A 27,028-nucleotide genomic window follows, 5' to 3' on the forward strand; every position below is an offset into this window, starting at 1 on the left:
GAGAGAGAGAGAGAGAGAGAGAGAGAGAGAGAGAGAGAGAGAGAGAGAGAGAGAGAGAGAGAGAGAGAGAATATTGGAGATAAAAGGAAGTATATTTCAGGTGCAAAGGGTGGGCTTGCAGGGCAGCCTGAACAAAGACAAGGAGAGAAATGAGGGAGTGTTGTGTGGGAAGAATAGCAAGGAGACTGGACCAGCTAGGATGCAGTAGGGAGAGAAGGGAAATAATATATAATAGCGTAACAGGGACATCCCACAGGGCATTCTCAGAGTGGCTCTTTCTGGTTCCTGCTGACCTCTTGGGACCTTTGGGATTTGCTTCCAGCTTATGACTCATGGATGAGGGTCCGTGCTGGGAGATGACAAAGAGTCTTGTTAATTGGCTAAGGAGCTGGAGAAGCTGATGACTCAGTGGATGTGCAAAAGGGATTGGCCTGCCCTTCTGCTGCTCCCTGTTTTTCTGGGCAGAAACATGAAGAAAATACTGTTTTTAACCTGCTTGGATGGCAGAGGGGTGGCCAGCCCATTTCACAACCCAGACTGCTAAGTGATTGTGAGCTCCTGACTTGCTGAAGCATATGTCCTGCCTAGGCAAGCCTGTGCCTGGGTCTGGGGTCTATCCTTTGGGGGCTTATTCTTTCCTGATTTTAGGTATAAGAGTACTTATCCTACAATGGTCTGGGATACTCATAAGAAACAACTTGGTGAATTCCAAGTGTTTATCTTTTCTACATACACTGAGTCACCTGTTACTCTGGCTCAATAGCCAACCTGGGGCATCTTCATCATCTCACAGTGCCTTAGTGATGAGTCATACATAGCTGGAAGCCAGTCTTGATGCTCCCACAATGTCCACTGCAACCGGTAGTGGCAACACCCAGCACGCTCTATGGGATGCCCTTACTAACTAAAGCAGGAACAATCAGTCTGACCTAGATTGCAAAAAGCCTGAGATGTGTGATAATAATATATGATGAAGACAGAGAAATTTGTATTTGTTCCCAGAAGTAATAGGGAGCCACTTGAGTTTATTGAGCAAGGCGATGACATGGTCAGCCCTGTAATTTAGGGAAATCATTTTGGGAGCTACATGGAGGACAGAAAAGAAAGGGAAGGCACTTGAGGCAGGAAGACCAATTAGGAGAATGTCGCCATAGTCTAGGGGAGGTAGCTCAGGGAACAGAGATAGCTCTGGCCCATCATTTAACCCTAATTGCCTGACCCATACAGCTCTTCTTACTTGGAATCAATACTAGGGGCAGCTGGGTAGCTCAGTGGATAGAGAGCCAGGCTTAAAGACAGGAGGTCCTGGGTTCAAATGTGACCTCAGACACTTCCTGGCTGTGTGACCCTGGGCAAGTCACTTAACTCCCAACTCCCACTGCCTAGTCCTTACCGCTCTTCTGCCATGGAACCAATCCATGGTATTGATTCTAAGATGGAAGGTAAAGGTTTAAAACAAAACTAGTCTAGGGGAGAGGTGGAAAGGACTTGAGGTAGGGTGGGAGCTATATGAGCAAATAAAGAGAAGTAAATAGCTATGAGAGATGTAGCACCAACCTCTGGAGGTTGTTATAAGGACAAAAGACTCTAAAGCAATTTGCCTAAAGCTATATAAAAATGCTAGTTCTTTATTATTATTTTTATTAGGCAGCTAGGTGGCATAGAGGAGAGGGTACTGGGTCTGGATTCATCTTCCTGCATTTAAATCTGGCCTCAGATTCTTCCTAGCTGTGTGATCCTGGGCAAGTCATTGAACCCTGCTTGCCTCAGTTTCTTCCTTTGTAAAATGAGCGGAGAAGGAAATGGCAAACCACTCCAGCATCTTTGCAAAGAAAACCCAAATAGGATCATGAGGAATCATGACTGAAATGGATGGATAACATGTGAAAAAAATCTAGAGACTTCAGTCTTAATATGAGAGAACTGATCAGCATAGCTCCAAACAGAGCTACTCTTCAAGATAACAAAACTCACATTTATAGAACCAATAGAACATAAGTTCCTCAAGGGCAGGGACTGTTTAGTTCTGGTCTTTGTATCCCTCACACCCAACACAGTGGCTGGTGCACAGTAAGTGTTTAACAATTGCTAGTCGAATGAATGAATAAATATATTACTTTACAACTTATAGAGGATGGTCTCTCAGCAAAATAGAAGACAGGGAAATCAATGGAATTCAATATACAACTCAAAAAAAATAACAACATTGTTAGCGATTCTCAAATAACATTGTTTTTAGGAACTAGCAAAGGAAGAATTTGGGGAAATGGGGATCAGGAGAAGCAGAAAGTGAAGGAAAACTATATTCAAACTGGCAACAGAAGAACAAAAAATGAAATTAGAAATTTCGGGGGAGGGGCAGCTAGGTAGCACAATGGATAGAGTGCCAGGCTTTGAGTCTGGCAAGTCATGTAACCCCAATTGCCTAGACCTCCCTGCTCTTCTGCCTTGGAAATAATTCTTAGCATCAATAGTGGGGGTAGTTAGGTGGCTCTTTGGATGGAGAGCTAGGCTAGAAATGGGAGATCCTCGGTCCAAATCTGACCTCAAATATTTCTTAGCTGTGCAACTCTGGGCAAGTCACTTAATCCCCATTACCTAGCCCTTACTGCTACTGCTCTTCTGCTTTGGAAACAATACTTACTATTGATTCTAAGACAGAAGGTAAAGACTTAAAAAAAAAAAAGAAAAATTCCTGAAAATACAATGTAATGCAGAATGGATATGCTGAAGGAACATAGAAGGAAATGGAATTGGAAAAAATATCAAAAGATAAAATAAAGAAGCAAAGGGGTCAAGTAAAAAAGTCTAAGAAATTTTAGGACAAGATGATGATAAAATTCCTGTTTGGAGAAAACCAAGGGAAGAAAATAAACAAAATAACAGACTTGACAAACAACAGAATTATTTCACTGGAGAGAGCAAAATGATGAAAACTAAAGCCAAAACAACAAGCCCAGGAAATGACACAACTGGAAAAAAATGTGGATTCTATGCAGGCAAAAATGAGAGATGTTGAGGGCAGGGCATAAAGAGAAAACTGAATGATTGTAAGGCTTCCCAAAAATTGAAGGGGAAAATCTGATTGTTATCTGTCAAGTAATCATAGAGGAAAAAAATTTTGTTTATATTTTTTAAGGGGACAGTTTGTAAGCTGACAGCATTTGATACCAACAGTGGTAAACTCAAATTCAACTCACCCAGACACCATCTTGTGAGAATAGCATCCAGATTGTGTGACCCTGAGCAAGTCACTTAATGCCCATTGCCTAGTCTTTACTTCCCTTTGCCTTTGAATCCATACTTAGTATTGACTATAAGACAGAAGGTAAAGATTTTTTAATAGAATCAGGATAATGAAAGATCAAAAAGAGAGAAGACTAAGAGAAAAGCTAAGGACAATAATAAAGGACCTTTTATTCATTATAATGAGTAAAATAAGATTGATCCAAATAGGGAAGAAAGGTTGTACTTGGAGTGAAAAAGAACCAAGTTTGAATCCTATTTTGGTCAGTTATTAGTTGTGGGATGGATTCTAGGCAAGTCACTCCACCCTTCTCAACCTCAATTTCCTCACCTGTAAAATGGGAATAATAATAGGCCCTGCCTCTTAGGGCTAGTGTAAAGATCAAATGGCATAATGTACTGAAAAAGTCAAAGTCCTGTGTAAATGTAAACTATCATGAGCTAGTATTATTAAGAAAAAGGACTGCCTCCTGGGGCAGATGAGATGACAGTAATGCTGGCAAGGGTGCTTAATTCTTTACTTCGCTTCTGTTTTTTTCTGCCAAAGAAAATAATTTGGGATCTAACTAAAAATGACTAATATGGATTTGAACCTCAAAACAGGTAGGGAGGTGGTAAGAGTGCACCTAGGTGCCTTTGAGGAAGTCTCAGCACCCAGGTGTAAGAAGGTGGTCAATCAACAAACATTTATTGGGGGCGACTGAGTGGCACAGTGGATAGAGTGCCAGATCTGGAATCAGAAGGTCCTGGGTCCAAATCTGGCCTCATATGTTACCCCCCAAGAAGCTTACATTCTAATAGGAAAGATAACACACAAATGTGTGGAGAGGAGGGGCAAGGGCAGAGTGTACTGGGCAGGGCAGACTAAAGGTGGCGATCATGCCACGCGTCTATATCCTTCAGAGAAAAATCCAAAGATCACTGGGTTCTTTTCCACTGCATTTAAGCAGTTAGTCTCGGTGTAATCACTAAAAATTAGAGCTAAGAAAGCAACAATTTACAAAGTTCTTTGCTTACCACTGTTTGATAGGGTTGGACAAAACAAGCATTAGTATTGCCCTTTTGCAAGGGCCCAGAGAGGTAAGTCATTGCACTGCCCACAGTTACATGCCAGTAAGAGTCAGAGTTGGAATATAAACCCTGGTCCATGAGGTCCGTCCAACGTTCTTCCTGTTGCCCTTAGAAGTATTAGTGCAAGTGAGGCAGCCAGATTCCTGGATGCAATGGTTCTACCAACTCTGCACTCTTCAGACCACATTTATTAAATGATATTTTATTCTGGGTCATGTTGTTTAAGCCCTTACCTTCTGTCTTAGAAGTACTGGTTCCAAGGCAGAAGTATCCAGAGTCACCTGGTTAGGAAAATGTCTGAGACCAGACTTGAACTCAGGACCTTCCCAACTTCAGGTATGACTCTCAATCCACTGAGCCACCCAGCTGCTATATATATATATATATATATAAACCCTTGCCTTCTGTCTTGGAATGAATACTGTGTATTGGTTCCAAAGCAGAAGAGTGATAAGGGTTAGGCAATGGGGGTTAAGTGACTTGCCCAGGGTCACAGGGCTAGGAAGTGTCTGAAGCCAGATTTGAACCCAGGACCTTCTATCCCTAGGCCTGGCTCTCAATCCACTAAGCCATCCAGCTGTGCCCAACCAGCTGCCACATATTTTAAGAAGGACACTGGCAAAGACTCTACGGAGGAGAGCATCCAGGTTGGCAAGGATTATAAAAAGCATTTCATGTGAGAATTATAGGAGGTGAATATGTCTGAAGGAACTGGGCAGGGAACCAGGAATAGATATGGGCCAGAGATGAGTGCCTGCAAAGAATATTGACTATTATCTTCAAATATATGAAAGGCTATTGTTATATAGAAAAGGGCATCTATTTGTACTGTTATTCCAGAAGGCATATCAGACATTTGGAACCAGAAGGGACTTCAGACCTCTTCTAGTCCAGCTCTCTCCTTTTAATGATGGTGAAACTGAGGCTCTGGACAGTTAAGTGCCCAAGCTACCCAGGTAGGATTTTAACTCAGATCCCTTAATTCCACAGCCAATGCTTTTTTTATTAAACCATGCAGCCTCCCAAACAGTGGGGGGGGGAGGGCATATTTGGATTTAACCTGAAAAAGAACTGTGTAGCAGCAATGAATAATAATAATAGCTAGCATTTATAATATGTAAATTATAGATAATATAAATATGTTATTTATATTATAAACACAATATAAATATACATTTTATATAATATATAAAATAGCACTTTAAGATTTGCAAAGTCCTTGTCAGATATTATCTCATTTGATCCTCATGACAACTCTTGGAGGTAGGTGCTATAATTATACCCATTTTATAGTTAGGGAACTGAAACAGAGAATTTAAGCCATTTGCCCAAGATCATATAGCTAAAAAGTGTCTGAAGCTAGATTTGAACTCAAGTCTTACTGACTTTAGACCCATGGATTTATGTGGTAGGACATCTAGCCACCTGTCTTGTGAGAAAATAAATTCCCTGTCACCAGAAGTGACAAATGGAGGCTAGATGATTGGTTACCTATTGAGGCTATTTTAGAAGGGCTGAAGTACCAGACCTCGAAGGACCCTTCCAACCTTAAGTCAGAGGAATCCAAATACTTGGCCTGCAGGCCTGAATCAGAATTATGATATAATTGAGAAATATTTAACAAATGCTGGAATAAAATAAAGAAAAAAAATTTAAGAAATATTTAACAAAAATTTTAAAAATACAACAGAATATATATAATGTCAACATGGTTTTCTAAGTCAATATGCCACTTATAGGGATACTTAGGTATGGCATTGTGGCCCCATTTATATTTTGCTTTTGACATGACAGCTCTATTGTTAAGCTTTAAAAAGCCAAGACTAAAGGAGGAATATTTGTCCCTTCCCCAATTCTACCTGTCCATGGGGTGCCCATGACCTCCTGGCTCCATTCACTCCATTTGCCAAGTTTAAACTCTTCCTGGGCTCGAATCTGCACTATGTGCCTCTCGCCCATCCAGGCATCACTGATAATCAACGAGTGTTGGTCCTTACTCTGAAAGAGGCACAAAGACAGGAAATGAATTAGGCGTTTATACACACAGACACAAGACACAAGCACACGTGAGCACCCAAGCTCCAGAACACACGTACCTGGGTGCAAGGACAGCTATGAGTATTCATCCACTCATATGTAAATACGTGAGATAAAATGTCTTCAAACACATATGTGTATAATACTCTTTTCACATGTACACATGCATCCATACTAGTGATTCCCAAAGTGGGTGCTACTGCCCCCTGGTGGGTGCTGCAGTGATCCAGGAGGTGGTGATGGCCACAGGTGCATTTATCTTTCCTATTAATTGCTATTAAATTTTTTTAAAAATTAATTTCCAGGGGGCTAAGTAATACTTTTTCTGGAAAGGGTGCAGTAGGCCAAAGAAGTTTGGGAACCACTGATCCATACCATCCTTAAAATGAGTCAATGGGGCCACTTCTAAACAGCTGTACAAGTTTCTACTATTTACCTAAATCAAGCTATTCTTGGGTGATAAATAATAATAATACATTTCAGGAACAGGTAGGTGGCTCAGTGGATGGAGAGCCAGACCTGGAGATAGGAGATCCTGGGCTCAAATGTGACCGCAGACATGTCCTAGCTGTGTGACCCTAGGCAAGTCACTTAACCCCTGTTGCCTAGCCCTTGCCACTCGTGCTCTGGAACCAATACACAGTATTGATTCTAAGATGGGAGGTAAGGGTTTTAATAACAGTACATTTCAATAGTACTTTCAAGCTTTCAAAATATTTCTCTTGTGCTCACTTTACCAGGAATTTTCACACTTCCTGCCCCTATTTTACACAGGAGGAAGCTGAGGTTTATAGGAAGGAATTATGCAAATCAGAAAGACTTAAATTCAAATCCAGCCTCAGACACTTACTAATTGTGTGACCCTGGGAAAGTCACTTAATCCCCATTATCTAGCCCAGTGGTTCCCAAACTTTTTTGGCCTTCTGCTCCCTTTCCAGAAAAAAATATTACTTAGTGCCCCCTGGAAATTATGAAACTATTTATTGAACTCAGAATAGAATGTAATACAAAAAAAGTGTGGCCATCACCACACCCCTAGATCGCTGCAACACCCACCTGGGGGTGGTAGCGCCCACTTTGGGAATCACTGGCCACTGCCTCTTGGTAGGTGCTGCAGGGGGAGTGATGGCCACAGCTGCATTTATCTTTCCTATTAATTGCTATTAGAATTTTTAAAAAATTAATTTCCAGGGGACTAAGCAATATTTTTTCTGGAAAGGGGATGGTAGACCAAAAAAGTTTGGGAACTACTGGTCTAGCCCTTTCCACTTGTGCTCTGGACCTAATTCTAAGATGGAAGGTAAGGGTTATAATAATAACAACAACAACAACAACAACAACAACGCATCTCAATAGCACTTTCAAGCCTTCAGAACATTTCTCTCTTCCTCACTCTACCAGGAATTTTCACACCCCTCCCCCTGTTTTACATGGGAGGAAGCTGAGGTTTATAGGAATGACTTATCCAAGTCGGAAAGACCTGATTTCAAATCCAGCCTCAGACCCTGAGAAAGTCACTTAACTTTGCCTTAATTTTAAAAAATTAAAAAGCAAAGACATGGCTTATCCAGAGTCACAAAGCAAGTAAATTTTGGAACTGCTATTTCCATTCAGGTTTTCCAATTCTAGCTATGGTGCTGCTGCCCCCACTACTCATTGACTTTTGAGGAATCAGTAAAACATAGTAAAAATGATGATGATAATAATAATAATAGCAGCATTTATTGTTTGCCTCAGTTTCCTCATCTGTAAAATGAGCCAGAGAAAGAACTAGGAAGCTACTCCTGTATCTTTGCCAAGAAAACCCCAAAAGAGGGCACAAAAAAGCAGACAGGACTGAAACAATTGAACACCGCCAAGCAGATGGCTCTCTAGGAGCCCTTTCCAATTGAATCCAGTTCCCGTTACTTGCCCCCACTTGCCCTACCCTTTGAAGAGGTTTCTTTCAGACGCTACCTCAGCAAAACAAAACAAAAAACCGGTTCTGTTGGACTCTGCTAACACACAGGAACTGTGTGACCCTGAGAAAGTCACTCAGCCAGCTCCCTAGGACTCCTCTACTAAACCTGAGGCGGATTATATCTCCATCAGGATTGGGCGGAAATCCGCGCCCTGCCCCCGCCCCCTTCCGTCCACCCTCTCCAATCCTGAGGAGAGCAGAGTTCTGTCACGTGTCTCCACGTGGCCGCCTGCCGCAATGGCTCTCACTTTCCATGCCTCTAGTCACGAAGGGAGGGGGACAATTGAACTGACCTCTATCTTTGTGAAATCCGTGGTCTTTTCAGCCCGATATCTGAGCTCAAACTGGAGCCTGTAGTATATGGAGTTCCAAGAAGGCGGATCTTTCCAGGTGACCTTGAGTCGATGCGGGCTTTTGTCCACGGCTGTGACTGTGATATTGGTTGGAGGATCTGGTTGAACTGGAGTTGCGGAGGGAGGGGGAGAAAGAAGAGGGAGAAAGAAATGAGAAGGGAATCTACTAAAGTGGCCAACTTGGTACTTAGGACAGACCTTCCCCCTTCATTTATACCTTCATTTATTCAATCAAGAAACATTTCTTTTTTATTTTTTTATTTAATTTTTAAAAATTACCCCTCCCCCATGGTAACATGATTCATGTTCTCTCCCTCTCCTCTTCTCTCCCCCCTCCCGGAGTTGACAAGCAATTCCACTGGTTATACGTATATTATCTCTCAAATCCTATTTCCCTATTATTCAAGAAACATTTCTAAAGACGACCTGGAAAGCCTCTGCTGACAGTCACCCAATCAGGATGATAAACAAACCATATCCCTAGTCCCCAACCCAGTAGTGGGCAGGTGCCACTCCCAGGGGCCAGAGCTGTCTCTTCCCTTCTCAGAAATTGGCAAAATGCTACAAATCAGAACTCAATTTCTGGTTTTGTGGATCATCAGGATTTAAAAAATGGAGATTGCACTTAAAAGTATGTTGGAGGCAATTATTTTTCCCCTAGAAAGCTTGTTGTTAAACATTTACTAGGTTTGAAAGCCAGGCATAAGGACAGGAGGTCCTGAGTTCAAATTTGACCTCAAATTTTTCCTGGCTGTGTGACTCTGGGCAAGTCACTTGATCTCTATTACCTAGTCCTTACCATTCTTCTGTCTTGAAACCAATACTTAGTATTGATTCTAAGATGGAAGGTAAGGATTTTAAATAATTAATTTTTTTGTTTTTTGTTTTTTAAATATTTATTTTTTAGAAAAGTTAACATGGTTACATGATTCATGCTCTTACTTTCCCCTTCACGCCCGACCTTTCCCCCCCATAGCCACTGCGCATTTCCACTGGTTTTAACATGTGTCATTGATCAAGACCTATTTCCAAATTGTTGATAGTTGCATTGGTGTGGTAGTTTCCAGACTACATCCCCAATCATGTCTGCCTCAACCCATGTGTTAAATAATTAATTTTTTTAAATTTTACCAGCATACCCTTACCCACAACCCTTGCAAAATGACTCTCTGGAACCATTAAGTAGCTCATTGGACACAGCATCAGGCCTAGAGACAGGAGGTCCTAGGTTCAAATTTGAACTCAATACTTCCTAGCTGGGTGACCCTGGAAAAGTCACTTGGTCCCCATTACCTAACCCTTACCCCTCTTTTCCCTTGGAATCAATATTGATTCTAAGATGGAAGAGAAAGATTAAAAAAAAAAAAAAAAAAGACTGGCTCACCACAAGGGTTTAAGTAGGAGTCCTCTCTCCATATACTCTTGTTGGGGAAAGCCAGGGCATACTTACGGATTTCATAACCCCTGAACTGCTGGGCTTTGCTGGCCTTCCTCATGACCCCGTTGGTGACACATAAGACAGCCAAGTAGAGCGAGTTATCCTCTTGCCTAAGATGAAAGGGGCAGGAGAACTTCTGTGATCCCTGCAGGTAGTGGCATGGCCTCTGAAATGTCTCTTCATTCTGTCTGCCAGAGACACAAGACCAAGACCACCAAATGTTTCATTTCTAGCCTTCCCCTTTGCATTGCCTCTGATGCACAGTCCCAAAAGTGAAAAGTGGTAAAAATCGAACTAGAAAACCCATTTGGCAAATGATAACTACATTTCTGGGGCAGCGAGGTAACACAGTGAATAGAGATGCAAAGTCATCCCGAGTTCAGATCTGGCAGCAGACCGTTACTAGCTGTGTGACCCTGGACAAGTCATTTAACCCTGATTGCCTCAGTTTCCCATCTGTAAAAGTAGATGGAGAAGGAAATGGTAAACCACTCCAGTATCTTTGCTAAGAAAGCCCCAAAAGAAGACACAAAGAGTCTGACATGACAGCATTGACACGACAGCACTGACTACAACAACAAGAAGATAGATATTTCTATGTTGTTCTGTGGTTTACATGAGAGGAAGAATAGTAAGATAAATAACAGCTGACCTAGAAACCAAGAAGCCCTGGTTTCAAATCCTGACTCTTAATACCTAGTGGCTCTGTGTGTGTGTATCCAGGTGAGTCACCTAATCTCTCAATGTTCTAGGAAATGAAGATTTTATTATTTTTTCATTAATTTTAACCCAGTGGAATTGCTTGTCAACTCTAAGAGGGGGACAGGGGAGGGAGACAATAAGAATCATGTAACCACAGAAAAAAATTTAAATAAAATTTAAAATTAATGTGGGAATAGAAATCCAGAAGAAAACATGTGATTTATCCCTTATTTATATGGGTATGTGATTCGGGGTTTTGGTGTTAAAGGATCGTTCTTTTACAAAAAAAAAATTATATGGAAATAGATTTGAGTGATTATATATATATATATATATATATATATATAGTGTGTGTGTGTGTGTGTGTGTGTGTGTGTGTGTGTGTGTGTGTGTAACCCGATGGAATTGCTTGTCAACTCCAAGAGTGGGGAGGGGAAAGGAGAGGGAGAAAACAAGAATCATATAACCATGGAAAAAATATTTTAAAAAATAAATAAATTTAAAAAAAATAGAGTAATCTTTTAAAACAAAAACCCCAAATCCTATACCCATATAAACAAATAATAAATCATGGGAAACTAAGAGTTTAAGTGGCAAAGAAGGTTACAGCCTGCATTGCTAGAGGGAATTTTCTCATCTGAGAAATCCTTTTACCAATAAAATCAGTGTGCAGTCCCTATCTCCTGTGGTTTAAACTTATTTCACCTCTATTCTCTCATTTTCATCTCTCCACTGCCCTGTGAGTTGCTTGTTGTAAATACTATTCCCATTTTACAAATGAGAAAGTAGAGGCTTCAAGAGATTGATCCCTGGTTATGGGTTCAGACATTGTTATTAATCTTTCATTCCAGTCAGGTCTGACTCTCCATGACCCCTTTTGGGGTTTTCTTGGCAAAGATGCTGGCATGGTTTGGCCATTTCCTTCTCTAGCTCATTGGACAAAAGAGGAAACTGAAGCAAGCAGGTTTTTAAGACTTGCTCCCTAAGAAAGGGATATCAACAGCTTTTCCACTTTACCCTGAGGGTCTTGCCCAGGGTCACACAGCCAGTATGTGTCAGAATCTGGATTTGAACAGGTCTTCCTGACTCCAGACCCCATGTTCTAGCCACTGGCTATCTGTACCTTCTCATTTTAACTTAATTGAGTGTACTAGGGTCTCAGCCCTAATGGAGTTGTGTAAAATACTACAAGTGCTTTAAGCAGTCTCTACATCCAGGACCCTGGGATACAGCCCCACTTTCAGTTCACAAGACCCTATTTCTCTGGTCCTTGCCATTTGTGAGATAGACCTTGGGTCAGTCCCTTTACCTTTACGGGCCTCTGTTTCTTCATCTGTAAAACAAGGAAGCTGGACTACAGGCCCCTTCCAGTGATGACCATCTGAGCAGAAAATGCATTTCCCTGTCTTTTCTGGGGAATATCCCTGGAGAGTAAGGTGGGACTTAAGGCCAGGCAGGCCAAAGGACCCATGACCCACTCCCTCTCCCTCTTCTCTGTCTGTTCCCTCTGGGCAGCATCCAGTTACTCTTTGGTGTGAATCAACCTGAGAGGCTAAGCCTTCTTTCGCAGGAAATACTAAAGCCCAAAGCAGAGTGTTCTAGCGGAAATAATGTATCCTGCGTGTTCTATCAGACTGTTTTCTGCTATTTTCCATCACAAACGAACATATAAGATTTCAGCCACATCACAAAATAAACAAGCATTTGCATGCTTTTATAGCCTGGTAATCTCACCACACTGGGCTTTTTTGTTGTTCAGTTGCATCTAATTCTTTGTGACCCCGTTTGGTGTTTTTTTTTTTTTTTTTGGCAAAGATCCTGGCACAGTTTGCCATTTCCTTCTCTATCTCATTTTACAGATGAGGAAACTGAGGCAAATAGGATGAAGTGACTTACCCAGGGTCACCCACTATCTGTGGCCAGAGGAGTCTATCAGGAAGATGAGTCTATCTTCTGGGTCAGTAACAGGCCTGATATGACTAAGGATGAACTCTGAGTTCTAAGTAGCCCATTTACAAAGACTTGAAACACAATATTAGTAAATAAGATAAGTCAGGAGTTGTCTCTATCCTTTTCTTGGGGAATGATCCTTAAATAAGCAATAGCTTTGAATAATTTTTAATGTTTTTTTTTCTCAATGGGGCAAGACCTAACTCTTCATTTATAGATTTTGGAATGCACATTTTAATATAAACTCTTCTACTCTGAGCCTGTAGACCATCAAGAGAACCTTTGGGAGGCTACTGGTCGTCTCTGAACTATGGTTTTGGAATAAATCCTTTGGGGAGGATCTCAGGGCATGGTGTGGCACTGGAGAATCTGTGAATTTGATCTGCGTGTTTATCTGGTTTAGATTAGGCTGGAAAACATTTGGAGTGAAGAGGCCTCAGCTGCAGGGTTGTCAGTTAGTGACAAGATTGTGAAACAGGCCCAGTATATCTTTGGCACCTTCTGCTTCCTCTTTTGACATCCCCCCCTTCTCACCCTTATTGCCCCCATCCCTACATGCCCTGTGCCTTCAAGATATCCTACCTAGCTAGAGTATCCAGGTCTACCCTCCCCTTCTTTCTCCAGCAAGTGTTCACTCTCTGTATCTCTTTCTTTTCTGTCTCTGCCTCGGTTTCTCTTTCCTTCAGTCTCTTTGTCTTTGTCTCTCTTTCTGTCTATCCCTGCCTCTATTTCTCCTTTCTGTCTCTTTCTGCTTCTGTTTCTCTTTCTCTTATCTCTGTCTTTCTGTCTCTCTCAGTCTTTCTGCTTCTTTCTTCTTTCTGTCTCTCAATCTCTCTTTCTGTCTCTGACTCTCTGCCTCTATTTCTCTCTTCTTTCTGTCTTTTTTTCAGTCTCTCTTTCTGTCTCTGCTTCTGTTTCTCTCTTTTTTCTGTCTCTTTCTCTCTCTGCCTTGATTTCTGCCTGTCTGTCTTTCTGTCTCTGACTCTGTCTTGATTTCTTTCTCTGTCTCTTTCTGTCTCTCTTTCTCTCTGTCTTTCTCATCTAATCTCATTCAAGTCAAGTCAACAAACATTTATTAAGTACTTTCTATGTGCCAGGCATGATGATGTATTATTTCTACCTGGCTCACTTGCATTTTAATAGGAGAACATCTCCCAAAGTTGTTGTGAGGACCAAATGAGATAATATATGTAAAGCCTTTTGAAAATCTTAAACCCTGTGTAAATGCTATCTATAAATAATAGTTAATAATGATAATAACCCAAGAATTTACTCCATGATGGTGGAATTTCAAGGCATAAAATCAGAATTTCAGTGTTTGAAGGAACCTTAGAGGTCATCTCCTCTGGCCTGTACCTCCTAGAGTATAAGAAATAGTCATCTAATCTGCCCTGGAAGCTTTCAGTGACAGGGAACTCACCACCTCCTATTCTCAGACAGCTCTAACTGGCAGGAAGTTGTTCCTTAGGCTGAGCTAAATTTGGCCTCTGTGTAACTTCTATCAGTTACTCCTACTTCTGCCTTCTGACATTTGCTATCATCATGAACCAGGAGGGGAAGATATTTTTAGGGGCCTAACTGGAGCTCCTCAGATCATGCCATGCCTCAGTCCAGCAGATATTTTCTTTCTTTTCCCCTCAACATCTAGTACCTCATGTGTCATGACTTCTGAAGATTCTTTCTCCCCTCCTCAGGATTATCTGATTTTTAAAAATAACTCTTACTTTGTCTCTTAGTGACAATTCTAAGACAGAAGAGCAAGGGCTAGGCAAAAGGGGTTAAGTGATTTGCCCAGAGTCACACAGCTAGGAAGTATATGAGGACACATTTGAATTCAGGATCTCCTATCTTCGGACCTCACTCTCTGTATCCATTATGCCTCCTAGCTGCACCCCACAAAGAGTATTAACAGAGCCATATTGGCCATAAATGAATAACAAAGTGAGAAATACTATGGGAATTTTCATCTGTTAATTGTGAGTCCACTAGTTGGGTACATTTTCATAAAAGGACCTTGGTGCTAATGGGCAAGAGTGCAATTAACTAGGTTAAGTCATTCGTACCCAGTACCTCCTTGTTGGGACCAATCCAATTGGCATTTAATGAATTAATTTTTATGCTCTTACTTTCTGTCTTAGAATTAATATTAAGTATTGGTTCCAAGATACTAAGCTAGATAATCAGGGTGAAGTGACTCACTCAGGATTGCTAGGAAGTCACATTTGAACTCAAGTGCTCCTGACTCTAGACTGACTCTCTATACACTTTGCCACAGAGCTGCCCATGATGGTCTGATTTTAAGATGAGATCATTTCCCAAGACACTTACACATGCCTCACTAACAAGACGGCCTTCGTCTGTGGGGATGGTTTCTTCTGCAGGCTCCATTCACACCAAATACTGGTAACGAAACTCTTCCAATGACATGAGAACACGGGCTCTTCAGGAGGATCTGAAAAGGAAAGCATTCCAAGCGTAGAAAAATAGGGAGTTTTGTCCTAGCAGCAGATAAGAAAAGCCTTCTTCTTGGGGGTGAGAGGACCAGGCAGTTTAAAAAGAGGAAAAAATCTGAAAAACACAGGGTTTCATACCCTACGGGGATTCCCATACTCCACAGAGGGTGAACAGTACTTACATTCTAAATATTCTAAATTGTAAAAATCAGGGGTGCCAGAGAGCTCATGTCCCTCCTGAGAAGGAGAATCAGAAGGCTAAAGAACATTTAGAAAAATTGGAAAGGGACCATTTAGTACAATACTCTCCTTTTATAGATATAGAAACTGAGTTACAGAGAGGTTAAGGGGACTTTGGGCAGTGGAGAGAATGATCCTAGAGTTGGGAAGATCTGAGCTCAAATCCAGCCTTAGATACTTACTAGCTGGGTGACCCTGGGCAAGTCACTTAACTCTATTTGCCCCTGTTTCCTCATCTGTAAAATGAGCTAGAGAAAAAAATGGCAAACCATTCCAGTATTTTTCCCAAGAAAACCCCCAACAGGGTCACAAAGTGTCAGATGAGACTGGAATGACTTAACAGCAATAAAGGAGCTCTAGCAAGAGTGAGAAATAGGATTTGAACTGATGTCTTCTCATTCCCAAACAGTTGAGTTGAATCCTCACCCTACTGTACCTTGCTACCTCTCAGAGAAAGGGGAGCAGCAAAGATTAGTAATTCTGCTTCGTGAGTTCTTTTTCTTCAAGCTCTAAGACTAGAGGAACTCTCAGAGAACATCTAAGCCTCCTTTAATAGTTTGACCTTGAATGTCAAGAAAAGGAATTTTGAACATCTTCAGCTTCCTCATTCTTAACACGAAAGAGAGGAAATGTCCCACAAATTAGGAAATAACATAATCGGCACCCATAAGCAGCTCAAGACTCACTCCAAACTATGCTCAAAGGGCTATAAAAGAATGCCTGCCCTTTGATCCAGCCATACCACTGTTGGGTTTGTATCCCAAAGAGATCATAGATAAACAGACTTGTATGAAAATATTTATAGCCGCGCTTTTTGTGGTGGCAAAAAACTGGAAAATGAGGGTATGTCCTTCAATTGGGGAATGGCTGAACAAATTGTGGCATATGTTGGTGATGGAATACTATTGTGCTCAAAGGAATAATAAACTGGAGGAATTCCATGTGAACTGGAAAGACCTCCAGGAATTGATGCAAAGAGAAAGGAGCAGAGCCAGAAGAACATTGTACACAGAGACCAATACACTGTGGTAAAATAGAATGTAATGGACTTCTGTATTGGCAACAATGCAATTACCCAGGACAATTCTGAGGGACTTATGGAAAAGAACACTACCAACGTTCAGAGGAAGATCTACAGGAGTGGAAACAGAAGAAAAACAACTGCTTGAACACATGGGTTGAGGCGGACATGATTGGGGGTGTAGACTTGAAACTACCACACCAATGCAACTATCAGCTATTTGGAAATAGGTCTTGATCAATGACACATGTTAAAACCAGTGGAAATACGCATCAACCATGGTGGGGGGGGAAGCTCAGGGGGTGAAGGGGAAAGTAAGAGCATGAATTATGTAACTATGTTAACTTTTCTAAAAAATAAATATTAATAAATGTTTTTTAAAAAAAAGATTCACTCCAAGCCCAGCTGTCCTTTGTATTTATGTTCTAATTATGTTTGCCATAATCAATCAGTCACAGATCTGCTTTCATCTTATCTTGCTAAGGTCCAAGGCTCTACTAACTTGAGGCCATTTCCGAGCCATGCCAAGACCCTTGTGCCCCTCTTCTTTCTAACTCCTCTTTATGTATTATCTTACCCCATTAGAATGTAGGCTCTTTGAGGGCTTGCTGGTATTTGTATCCTCAGCATTTAGTAGCCCAGTGCCTGGCACATTTTTGCCATTCATTGTCCAATTCTCCATGGCCCTATTTGGAGTTTTCTTGGCAGAGTTATTGGAGTAGTTGGCCATTTTCTTCTCTGGTTCATTTTATAGAAGAGGAAACTGAAGCAAAACAGGGAGAAGTGACTTATCCAGGGCCACCCAAATGGTAAACATCAGAAGCCAAATTTGAATTCATGAAGATGAGTCTTCCTGACTTCAGGCCCAGTACTCTATCCCCTGAATCATCTAGCTACCCATGCCTGGCACATAGCAAGTGCTTTTTAAAGGCTGGCACTCTCTGGTAAGTATCTACTAAGCACCAGGCACTAGGATGGACACCAGTCCTCTTCAAGTTCAGATCCTAACTCCTGAGTACCTAGTGCAAGTCATGATGCTAAAATAGCCTATATCCAGAAGAGATTCTCCCTTTCCTTTTACTATTTTTTAAAAAATCCTTCCCTTCCATCTTGGAGGCAATACTGTGTCTTGGTTCCAAGGCAGAATATTGGTAAGGGCTAGGCAATGAGGGTTAAGTGACTTGCCCAGGGTCACACAGCTAGGAAATGTCTGGGACCAGATTTGAACCCAGGACCTCCTGCCTTCAGGCCTGTATCCACCGAGCCACCTAACTGCCCCCCTCCTTTTGTTATTTAAGATGTCTTCCAGGTCATTGAGATAACACATGAGAGAAGGAAGCATATATTTCTTTTTTTTATTTTTGCCTTTACCTTCCATCTTGGAATCAATTTTGTGTATGTGTCCCAAGGCAGAAAGAAGAGTGGTAAGGGCTCTGCAATGGGGGTTAAGTGACCTTGCCCAGGATCACACAGCTAGGAAATATCCAAGGCCAGATTTTAACCTAGGACTAGCTCTCAAACCACAGAGTTACCTAGCTATCCTCAAGAGGCAGTATATTTCCAGCATCAGTTGAGCCCAAACAAGCTAAGCTAGTATATGAGCAGAGATCTGAGCTCTTTAGGTCTTTAGCTCCAAAATACCTGGCCCAGCCAAGAGCCAGAATATTCTCCAGTATCTTGTTACTTGCTGGCAAATATAATAGGCTTTTCCTGTAATTTCTTGGTCCAAGTAAATAATAGGATATTAAAGAGATCTTTTCAGGTATGGCATATATCTGAAAGCGTTCAATCAACAAATGTCTACACACAGTGCGAAGCACCAAGGAAGATGGCAAGTTTAAATATGAAAAGGTCTCTGCCCTCATGAGGTATACAGTTTAGAAAGAGAATATAATAATACAAGCACACATAAGTCTAAAACCCAATTTTACACAAGTGCATTAGAAAGATGCCAAGCAAAATTCTCCATGTAAGGTTTAAGAAAGAAGGTTGGCAATGGCAAGAGAGTTTGAAGAAGGCTTTTCAGAGGGAGTTAGGTGGCTCAGTGGAATGGGAGGCAGTCCTTGAGCCAGGAGGTCCTGCATTCAAATCTGACCCCAGATACTTCCTAGCTAGGTGACCCTGGGCAAATCTCTTGACCCCGATTTCCTAGCCCTTAGCACTCTTCTGCTTTGGAACCAACACATAGTATTAATTCTAGGATGGAAGTTAATGGTTTTTAAAAGGCTTTTGGAAAGGGATGGCATTTCAGGTCGGCTTTAGAGACTAGATAGAAATTCAGTAGGCAAAAAGGGGCAAAGGATATCACAGGCATAAGAAGTAGAATAATCAAAAGTACTGAAGTTGGTGTATATTGGGGGATAGGAGGAAAATTGTCCAATTTGGTCTGAAATTAGAAATGTAGAAGCAGGTAACATAAAATAATTCAGGAAAGCTGGGGGTGGTGAGGTGGAAGGTAGCACTGGATTATGGAGGGTCTTGAATGCCAATGAAAAGAATCAAAATTTAACCCAGCAGTCAGTAGGGAGCCAGAAGTTTAAACTCTAAGGAAGTTTAGCCCAACAGCATTATGAAGTTGAATTTGAGCGAGGTCCCTAGGCCTTTAAGGCAATGCAGGATGTATTGAAGGAGCTTCCAAAAGAATGGTGGCAGAACTTTGAAAGAAAAAACTAAGGGAATAGAAATGCAAAAGCAAAACATGTGACATCACTTATCACATGTATATATGGGTATGTGATTTGGGGTTTAGGCTTTATAGCAAAAACGAATAATATGGAAATAGGTATCCAGTGATAACATTTGTACAACCCAGTGGAAGTGCTTGTGGGCTCTGGGAGGGAGGAGGGAAAGAAAATAAATCATGGAAACATGGGAAAATGTTTTAAAATAAAAAGAAATAAAAGAATGGTGGCAGAACAAAGCTGGGGGCATTACTCACCAACCACTAGCAGAGGTAAGGTCCTCACTGGGCTGCCATCCAGGTAGCAGGTATAGTTTCCCGAGTCATTGTACTGCACAGACCTCAATAATAGCTTGCCCCCCACCATCTCCCTTTGACCAAGCTGTGGGCCAATAGGCTTGTCCTCCAGTGTCCAGTGAATGGTGGCATTATTCTTTAGCTCCCCATCCAAGCAGGTCAGAGTGATGGGGGCACCAGGTACCTGGGTCAGTATATCACCTGGCACATCTGTGGAAGGGAGGAGATATAGAATCATAAAACTCTAGACTAGGAGAGACCTTTGACATCATCCATGCCAACCCATTCATTCATTCATTCATTCATTCAACAAACATTTCTTAAACTCCTACTAGGCATGCTAAGTGCTGGGAAAACAAAGATATAAAAATTATACCATCTCTGCCTTTAAGGAGTTTACATTCTAATGGAAGGGAGGGGGACAACCTGGACAACGATGAGTAAATTGAAAATATCTACAAGATTAATACAAATTAATTTCGGGGGGGGGCACTAGCAACTAGCTAGGAAGCCTGGTAGAGGCAGGGACATGAGCTAAATCTCTCTTAAAAACAAACAAACAAACAAACAAAAAAACATTCCCTCTTAGTATCAATTCTAAGGGAGAAAAACGTCAAGGACTAGGCAATGGGGGTTAAGTGACTTGCCTAGGATCGCACATCTAGGAAGTATCTAAGATCACATTTAAACCCATTCTAGCTCTTGATTCAGAGCCACCCTGCTGTCCCATTTTGTTTCCACCTCAACTGGGCATGCTGTTTAGGTATATTACTAGGGAACAGAGGGCATTCTTAGATCTCAGGGGAAATTCACAGAGAGATGTTGCTATTGGTTGGACCTGGGACTTTGCAGTGTAATAGCTGACATCTCCTTCACAATGTAATCGAATGAGCAATAGATATGAAGTTGGGAGGACCAGAGTTTGAGTCATTGAGTTGTTCAACAAACTGTTGTATGCAGAGCATTATATTCTTTGCTGGAAATAAAAAGATATATGTGTAAATATAGCTATATGCTATAAATGTAAATACAGATATATGAACATCTCATCTACCTACCTATCTATATCTATTTCCATCTATCTATCTCTAGCTCTATCTATCTGTCCATCTAGCCATCTCTCTCTCTCTCTCTCTCTCTCTCTCTCTCTCTCTCTCTCTCTCTNGTCCATCTAGCTCTCTCTCTCTCTCTCTCTCTCTCTCTCTCTCTCTCTCTCTCTCTCCTTACCTACCTATTGGCAGCACATGAGCTGGCCTTAAAGGAAAAGAGGACTGGAAATTGATTGAGATTGGGGTGGCATACCCCCTAAAAATGTGTTCTCCTGTACACAATGTTCTCTTTAAAATAGGGAACAAAGACACACACAAGAGTAATTAAAAAATGGGGGAAGGAGGTCAATCCTGCTTGCCAGATGGTGGGGTATGGGAAAAGCAATAACATGAGCTGGAACCTGATTATAGAAGTTCTTGAATGCTAGAGGCAGGAGTTGATATTTAATTCTGGGAGACCTAGAGAGTTTTTGAGTAGAGGGATGACATGATCCTAGCAGTGTTTTAGGAAGATGCTTCAGGCAGTGACATGTGAAGGATGGATGGATTGGAGAGGTGACACAGACAAGACCTATTATTAAGAGTTCGGAAATGTTATTATCCCAAAGCAAGTCCTTGGACTACCTCTACAAAAATCCAACTTCTGATTTTAGAATCACTGCTTGAAGGAAGGTCTCTGGGCAAGTCTGGGCTCCAGAGACTAAAGAAACTCTGCATTCAATGGGTGTTTTTCAGGTGTCTAAACTAGATAATAAACACCTGGACTGAAGGGACCTCAGCTACAGGGCCAGCCTTAGACAAGATTATGAAGCAGCCCCCATGTCTCTTTGGCAATTTCCACTTCCTCTTTGGGGCTCCTCTATGCCATGTGCAAAGTGTCCCCATGGTTCCTCCTGGCCACTCAGAACAGACTCCAACATCCTGCCCTGCCCTCCCCTCTTGGTCCTAGTTTTCTTTCTTCTTTCCTGATTTCCTTCCTTCCTTTCTTTCCTTTCTTTATCTCTTCCCCCAATACCAGTCTATCTTTGGGTCAGCCATTATTATTATTATTCTATGGCACCGAAACATCCCCTATCTCCTGTTGACCAAAAGGTGCTGACTTTTCACATCCTTGGACCTCAACCTGTATCTTGGCCTCCAGCCACATGAGAGGATCTATGTTTATTCTCAACACATACCTCCCTACATCTCTCCATAAAGCTGTGTCCTTTAGCAACAGTACTTTTGGGCTTTCTTTCCACACTATCAAAACTGGGACATCAAACACTTTTGGCATCTAGAAGCCAAAGGAGGACTCAGGATAGGAACCACAATCTCTAACTGAATCTAAGGTGGGACCAGCAGTGTTGGAGGCAAGCTCTGTATTCATTGAGAGATAGATCTGGGGGTGTCAGGTACTATGAAGGGAGGCCTTGAATCAGCCTTGAAGTTACCTTACAGTTATATAGGTTTTTTGAATTGTTTCTTCCTCTTACTCCATTGCCAAATTTACTCTTACAGGTCACAACTCACGTTTCAATATTTCCCTAAGATTTATATTCTTTTTAAAAATTTTCCCCAATTATATGTAAACAAAAATTTTAATATTTGCTTATTTAAATTTTGAGTTCAAAATTCTCTTCCTCCCCCCTCCTTCATCCCCTCCTTGAGAAGGCAAGTGATTTGATAGAGATTATGCATATGCAGTCATGCAGAATATTTCCAAATTAGCTATGTTGCAAAAGAAAACACAGTCCCTTGGGGGTAGCTAGGTGGCCTGGTGGATTGAGAACCAGGGCCAAAGACGGGAGGGTCCTAGGTTCAAATCTGGCCTCAGACACTTCCTAGCTGTGTGACTCTGGGCAAGTCACTTGACCCCCATTGCCTAGCCCTTACTACTCTTCTGCCTTAGAGCCAATACACACTATTGATTCCAAGATGGAAGGTAAGAGTTTTTTAAAAAAAGAAAAGAAAACACAGATCTCTCCCAAAAAAAATGCACTAAAATTTTTCAAAGACTTGTTGTCACAAATAGTGTGTCAAGAAATGATTCTTACCACTACCCACTACAGAGAAGGACACTAAGGCTCAGAAAGGTGGGGTGACCTTCCTGTGGTCACACAACTAGTAAGTATTAAATCCAGGTCTCCTGCCTCCAACCTAGAGTTCTTTCCACTACACCACTCTTCTTATTAGTTGGGAAAGCCTTGCACTGAGGAGGACACTTGGATACTAGTCACCAAGTGATTGGGTGAGTCCAAGCAAGTCTCTTAAAGTTCTCTTTGCTTCCATCTCCCCCTCTGTAGGGAGGTTAGCCTCTCTGCCACCTATTCCCTGTTTGATCACTCTTTTTCCCTGGATCTCAGTTTCCTTATCTGTAAAATAAGGAGGATGGATCAGATGATCTCTAAAGTTCTTTTTAAGCCTAATATTGTGATCCTTTGATGCTTGACCTTAAACATGAAGATCATTCTTGAAAGAAGCTTGGAAGAATCTAGCTGTCTTATCCTGCTACAGTCAACCTCCAAACCCCCAGGCATTACCATCTTCCCTACTTCTGTACCCTCAAAACCACTGGGGCTTGCCATCTGCCCTGCTACTGAACCCCACAGCTGTGTTGTCTCCTGTTAGAATGTGAGCTCCTTGAAAGCAGGGATTGTCTTTCTTTTCTATTTGTAGCCTCACCACTTGTCACAGTGTTTTGTGTGTAATACACACTTAATAAATACTTTTTCTTTCAAACATTCACTGAGAAACTTTGTAGCCCTTCCTCCTTTCTCCATGGAAAGGGAATACGCATTTATCTAATACTCTGTGCCAGGCACAGAGAGAAGGGTTTTTTGCAAGTACTATCTCCTTTGATCTTAAAAACAACCCTGTAAGGTAGTTATTATTATCATATTCATTTCACCATTGGAGAAACTGAGGCAGACAGCAGTGAAGCAATTTGCTCAGAGTCACAGAGCTAGAAAGTGTCTGAGGCCACATGTGAACTCAGATCTTCCCTGATTCCAGGCTTGTATTCTATGTGCTAGACCACCAGCTCACTACCCCTTTAGAGGATAGTTCAGAAGGTGAAAGATCAGGAAACATAGTGGGGTGGGGAGATCAAAATTCTCCATCGTAGAGAGCCTTCATGAATCCTTCGCCCCATCAGATAGAGTTTTAACTTTCTAGATTTGAGACTTTCTCTATGGGGCAATTCTATGGAGCCCGCCTGAAGGCCCCCCATTTCCTCTTCAGGACTGACCTTCTTCATGCCAGACTGACCTAAAGATGGGCTTTCTCGAGCCTCGTTGTGGGTGGACTGGAGCTCAGATTATTGATCTTCCCATCTGTCCATGTTTGCTCCTTCGTCTCTGGCCAGGACCCTCCCAGAGTTTGGCCCCCACAGAAAGGGAGGGGAAGTGTGTGTCAATATTTGTCGGAGAGGCCAGGAGAATGCTTCAGCGAGCATCCCTTCGTGGCTCTGTCCAGCACTCAGCCCTGGAGACCCGCCTCTGGGAGGCCGGGAACTGTTGTTTGCTGTCCCCATAAACGCCAACACCTCCACCCTGTGCAGGGGAGGTGTGGAGAGACATTCCTCTTTCTAAACTTATCCTGGCGCAGAGAGGGATGAAGGGGTGGAGACAGAGCCCGGAGGAGGGCTACGAATTCTGTTCCTCCTGACTGTGAGCAAACAGCCCACAAATGAGCGTCCGAGGTTGTTGGCTCAACAACTCAGCCAGTTGGGCTTTGAATGGAGACCCGCCTTCCTCGGCAGAGCACAATGTTCAGACTCTCTTAGAGACAGTTTGTTTATTCCTCCGCACACCCCTTCCCGCACACTAGACAAGTATTGACACAGCTTTTCCGTTTTCTCCCTCTGGGTCCAGCCGCTCACTCCCTGTGTGTGTGGCCTTAGACGAGTCATTTTCTACCTAAATCTCTAAAATATATTCATATATGTTTACATATATAATAATAAATTATATATTATTATTTAAAATAGAATAGAATAGATTCGAAGTATGGTTCCAAGGCAGAAGAGTGGTAAGGGCTAGGTAATTGGAGTTAAGGGACTCATCCTGGGCCACACAGCTAGGAAGGGTCTGAAACCAGACCTTCTCGGACTTCAGGCCTTATTCTCTATCCACTGAGCCATCTAGATGCCTCTGTCACACTTATTATTAATTATGCCACATTTCTAAATGTATAGTGACAAAATTCCCCATTTTATTCAATTAAATCTCTCCTTCCCTTATCAGTCTAATTGATTATCAATCAATTGGGGTAGAATCGGGGTCCTCAAATGGTTGTGCTTATTTATTCTTTACCCATTGACCTGCTCTGTCCCTCCAGAAGGATGGAAGCTCCTTCGAGCCTGGCTTTCCTCTCGTGTTCTCAGAACCTAGCATAATTCCTTGCATGAAGCAAGTCCTTAATAAACTCTCATCGGATTGGCCTGGGCAGATAGGCAAATATTAATTCCTTTCTAACTCCAGTCATGTTTTATTTTTCCCAGTTACATACCAAAACAATTTTTAGCATTTACTTTCTAACATTTTGAGTTCCAAATCCCTTCCCCAGCCCTCTTTCTGAGGCAGTGAACAATTTGATATAAGTTATACAGCAAACATTGATTCTCGGCTGGCTATTGAGCATTGGTATCTCTCCCTGCCCACGGCAGGATTGTCCCTCTCAACCTGTGTGCTCTCAGAGGGCAGAGAGAATGACTGGTTCAACCCCAGCTGCACATCACACATCATGCCGAAGGCAGGTACTTCATTTTAATCTTGGGATAACGGCAGGGCCAACTCTTATTCTCTAATTCTAAGAAGACCTGGCTCTGGCCCAGCTCTGACTCGTAACAATTACTGGATTCCCCAAGCTCTCTAGGGAAGGACGTTTCCACCACCTCCTTGGGTTTTCCCTCAAAGAAAAGGAAATCAGTGCCTTGCCTAAGGCTCCAAAGAACTTGGATCAGTCTCTGGAAATTAAGCCTTTTGTACCTGGAGCTGCTAGAATCCCAGCTCCCTGGTGGGGCAGGATTCACCCAGCCAAGTGATAAATGCCCCACATTCTTTGGATTTTATGGCGAAGGCCAAAGAACTGGGGTCAGTCCTGACCTTCCCCATTCTTGGCTTCTGGTTGTGGGTTTGGGGAATGGAGAGAGTGGGGTGGAGGCAGTCATCTTCATTTTTTTACCCTCTCTCTCCATGTACACTTGTGAACATTAAAACTAGAGAAGAACACAAACACATATTTCCCAACTCTCTCACACAGATCCCTTATGCTCCGTGCCAACAAAAACAAACCTCTGATTCCCAGTCCCATTTATGTAAGCGGCTAACTGGGCCAAAGCAAGAGAATTAGCTCGTGGCTGCTAATCCCAGCAGCCCCGTGGTCCAGAGCAGGAGCTTAAGGTCATGGGCTGGACCAACCGAATGACCTCACAGCTTCCTGCAACCTCACCCTCCTATCCTCTCAGGTTGTAGCCTGATAGGATTTGAGATGTGGCCAAAGAGGAGGCAAGGAAGAGTCTTATTTCAGGAAGAGAACCTTTGATCAGAAGGGGGATGGGTGCCAAGAACAGAAGCCTCCAGCAGCTGGAGACTTAGGGAAGGGAAGGAAGCCTCTGATCCGCAGACCTCACACAACAATTTCTTTGTCCTTCTTTTCCACATGTATCATATATTAATTTATAGTATAACTATTTCTGCATGTGCTAGATGGCCTAGTGGATAGAACCCAGGACTTGGACTCAGGAAGACCTGAGTTCAAATCATATCTCTGACACCAGTTATCTGACCCTTGACAAATCACTTAATCTCTATCTTCAGTGACTTCAGTTTCTTCATCTGAGAATATCATTTATATTGCTGGGGTTGATAAAATGCCATAATACAGGGTGTCCCCAAAATCTTAGTGCTGTTTTAAGCTAGAACATCTTAAATCTGCACTAAAATTTGGCAGACACCTTGCATATATGTAAAGAACTTTGTGCACTTTAAAGCTAAAGAAGCTAGCTGGTCTTTCAAGTAGCTAACCTCTGCTAGGCATGGATTATGTCATATCTAAACTTTGCATCCCCTGGGCCTGCCACACAATGGAATATGGTTCCTAATCAATAATGGTAAGTTTATAAAATTAAATGTAGGTTTCTTTACCCAGAAATATGGGGGCAGCTAGGTGGTGCAGTGTGGAGTCAGGAAGTTTCATTTTTCTGGGTTCAAATCCAGCCTCAGATACTAGCTGGGTGACCCTGGACAAGTTACTTAACTCTGTTTGCCTCAGTTTCCCTATCTGTAAAATGAGCTGGAGAAGGAAATGGCAAACCACTCCAGTAGATTTGCCAAGAAAACCCTGAATGGGGTCACAAAGAGTCAGACTCCACTGAACAACAATGAAACCCAACAATCTGAGCAAAACCAAAGAATCACAGCATCTAAGAACTGGAAGGGATCTTTGATATAATCCAATCTAACATCCTCATTTTTCAGACAAAGAAACTAAGACCACACAGGTTCTAGGGTTAGCCCAGGGTCATAGAAGTTGAAATCAGGCCTCAGT

General features: G+C 42.1%; 1 protein-coding gene across 1 annotated transcript in view; it reads right to left on the reverse strand.

The window, feature by feature from the left end:
* IL6R (interleukin 6 receptor) overlaps positions 1-27,028 on the reverse strand; it is a 59,592-nt gene that overhangs the window by 18,393 nt on the left and 14,171 nt on the right. Inside the window, exons 2-6 of the mRNA XM_044674733.1 lie at positions 19,410-19,658; positions 15,086-15,209; positions 10,118-10,293; positions 8,608-8,774; positions 6,177-6,315 (exon numbers count right to left, since the gene is read on the reverse strand). Of these exons, the coding sequence (XP_044530668.1) occupies positions 6,177-6,315; positions 8,608-8,774; positions 10,118-10,293; positions 15,086-15,209; positions 19,410-19,658 (855 nt within the window). The remainder of the gene's footprint in view (positions 1-6,176; positions 6,316-8,607; positions 8,775-10,117; positions 10,294-15,085; positions 15,210-19,409; positions 19,659-27,028) is intronic.

Source organism: Gracilinanus agilis, chromosome 4, assembly GCF_016433145.1.
Source record: "Gracilinanus agilis isolate LMUSP501 chromosome 4, AgileGrace, whole genome shotgun sequence".
NCBI classification, from domain to species: Eukaryota; Metazoa; Chordata; class Mammalia; order Didelphimorphia; family Didelphidae; genus Gracilinanus; species Gracilinanus agilis.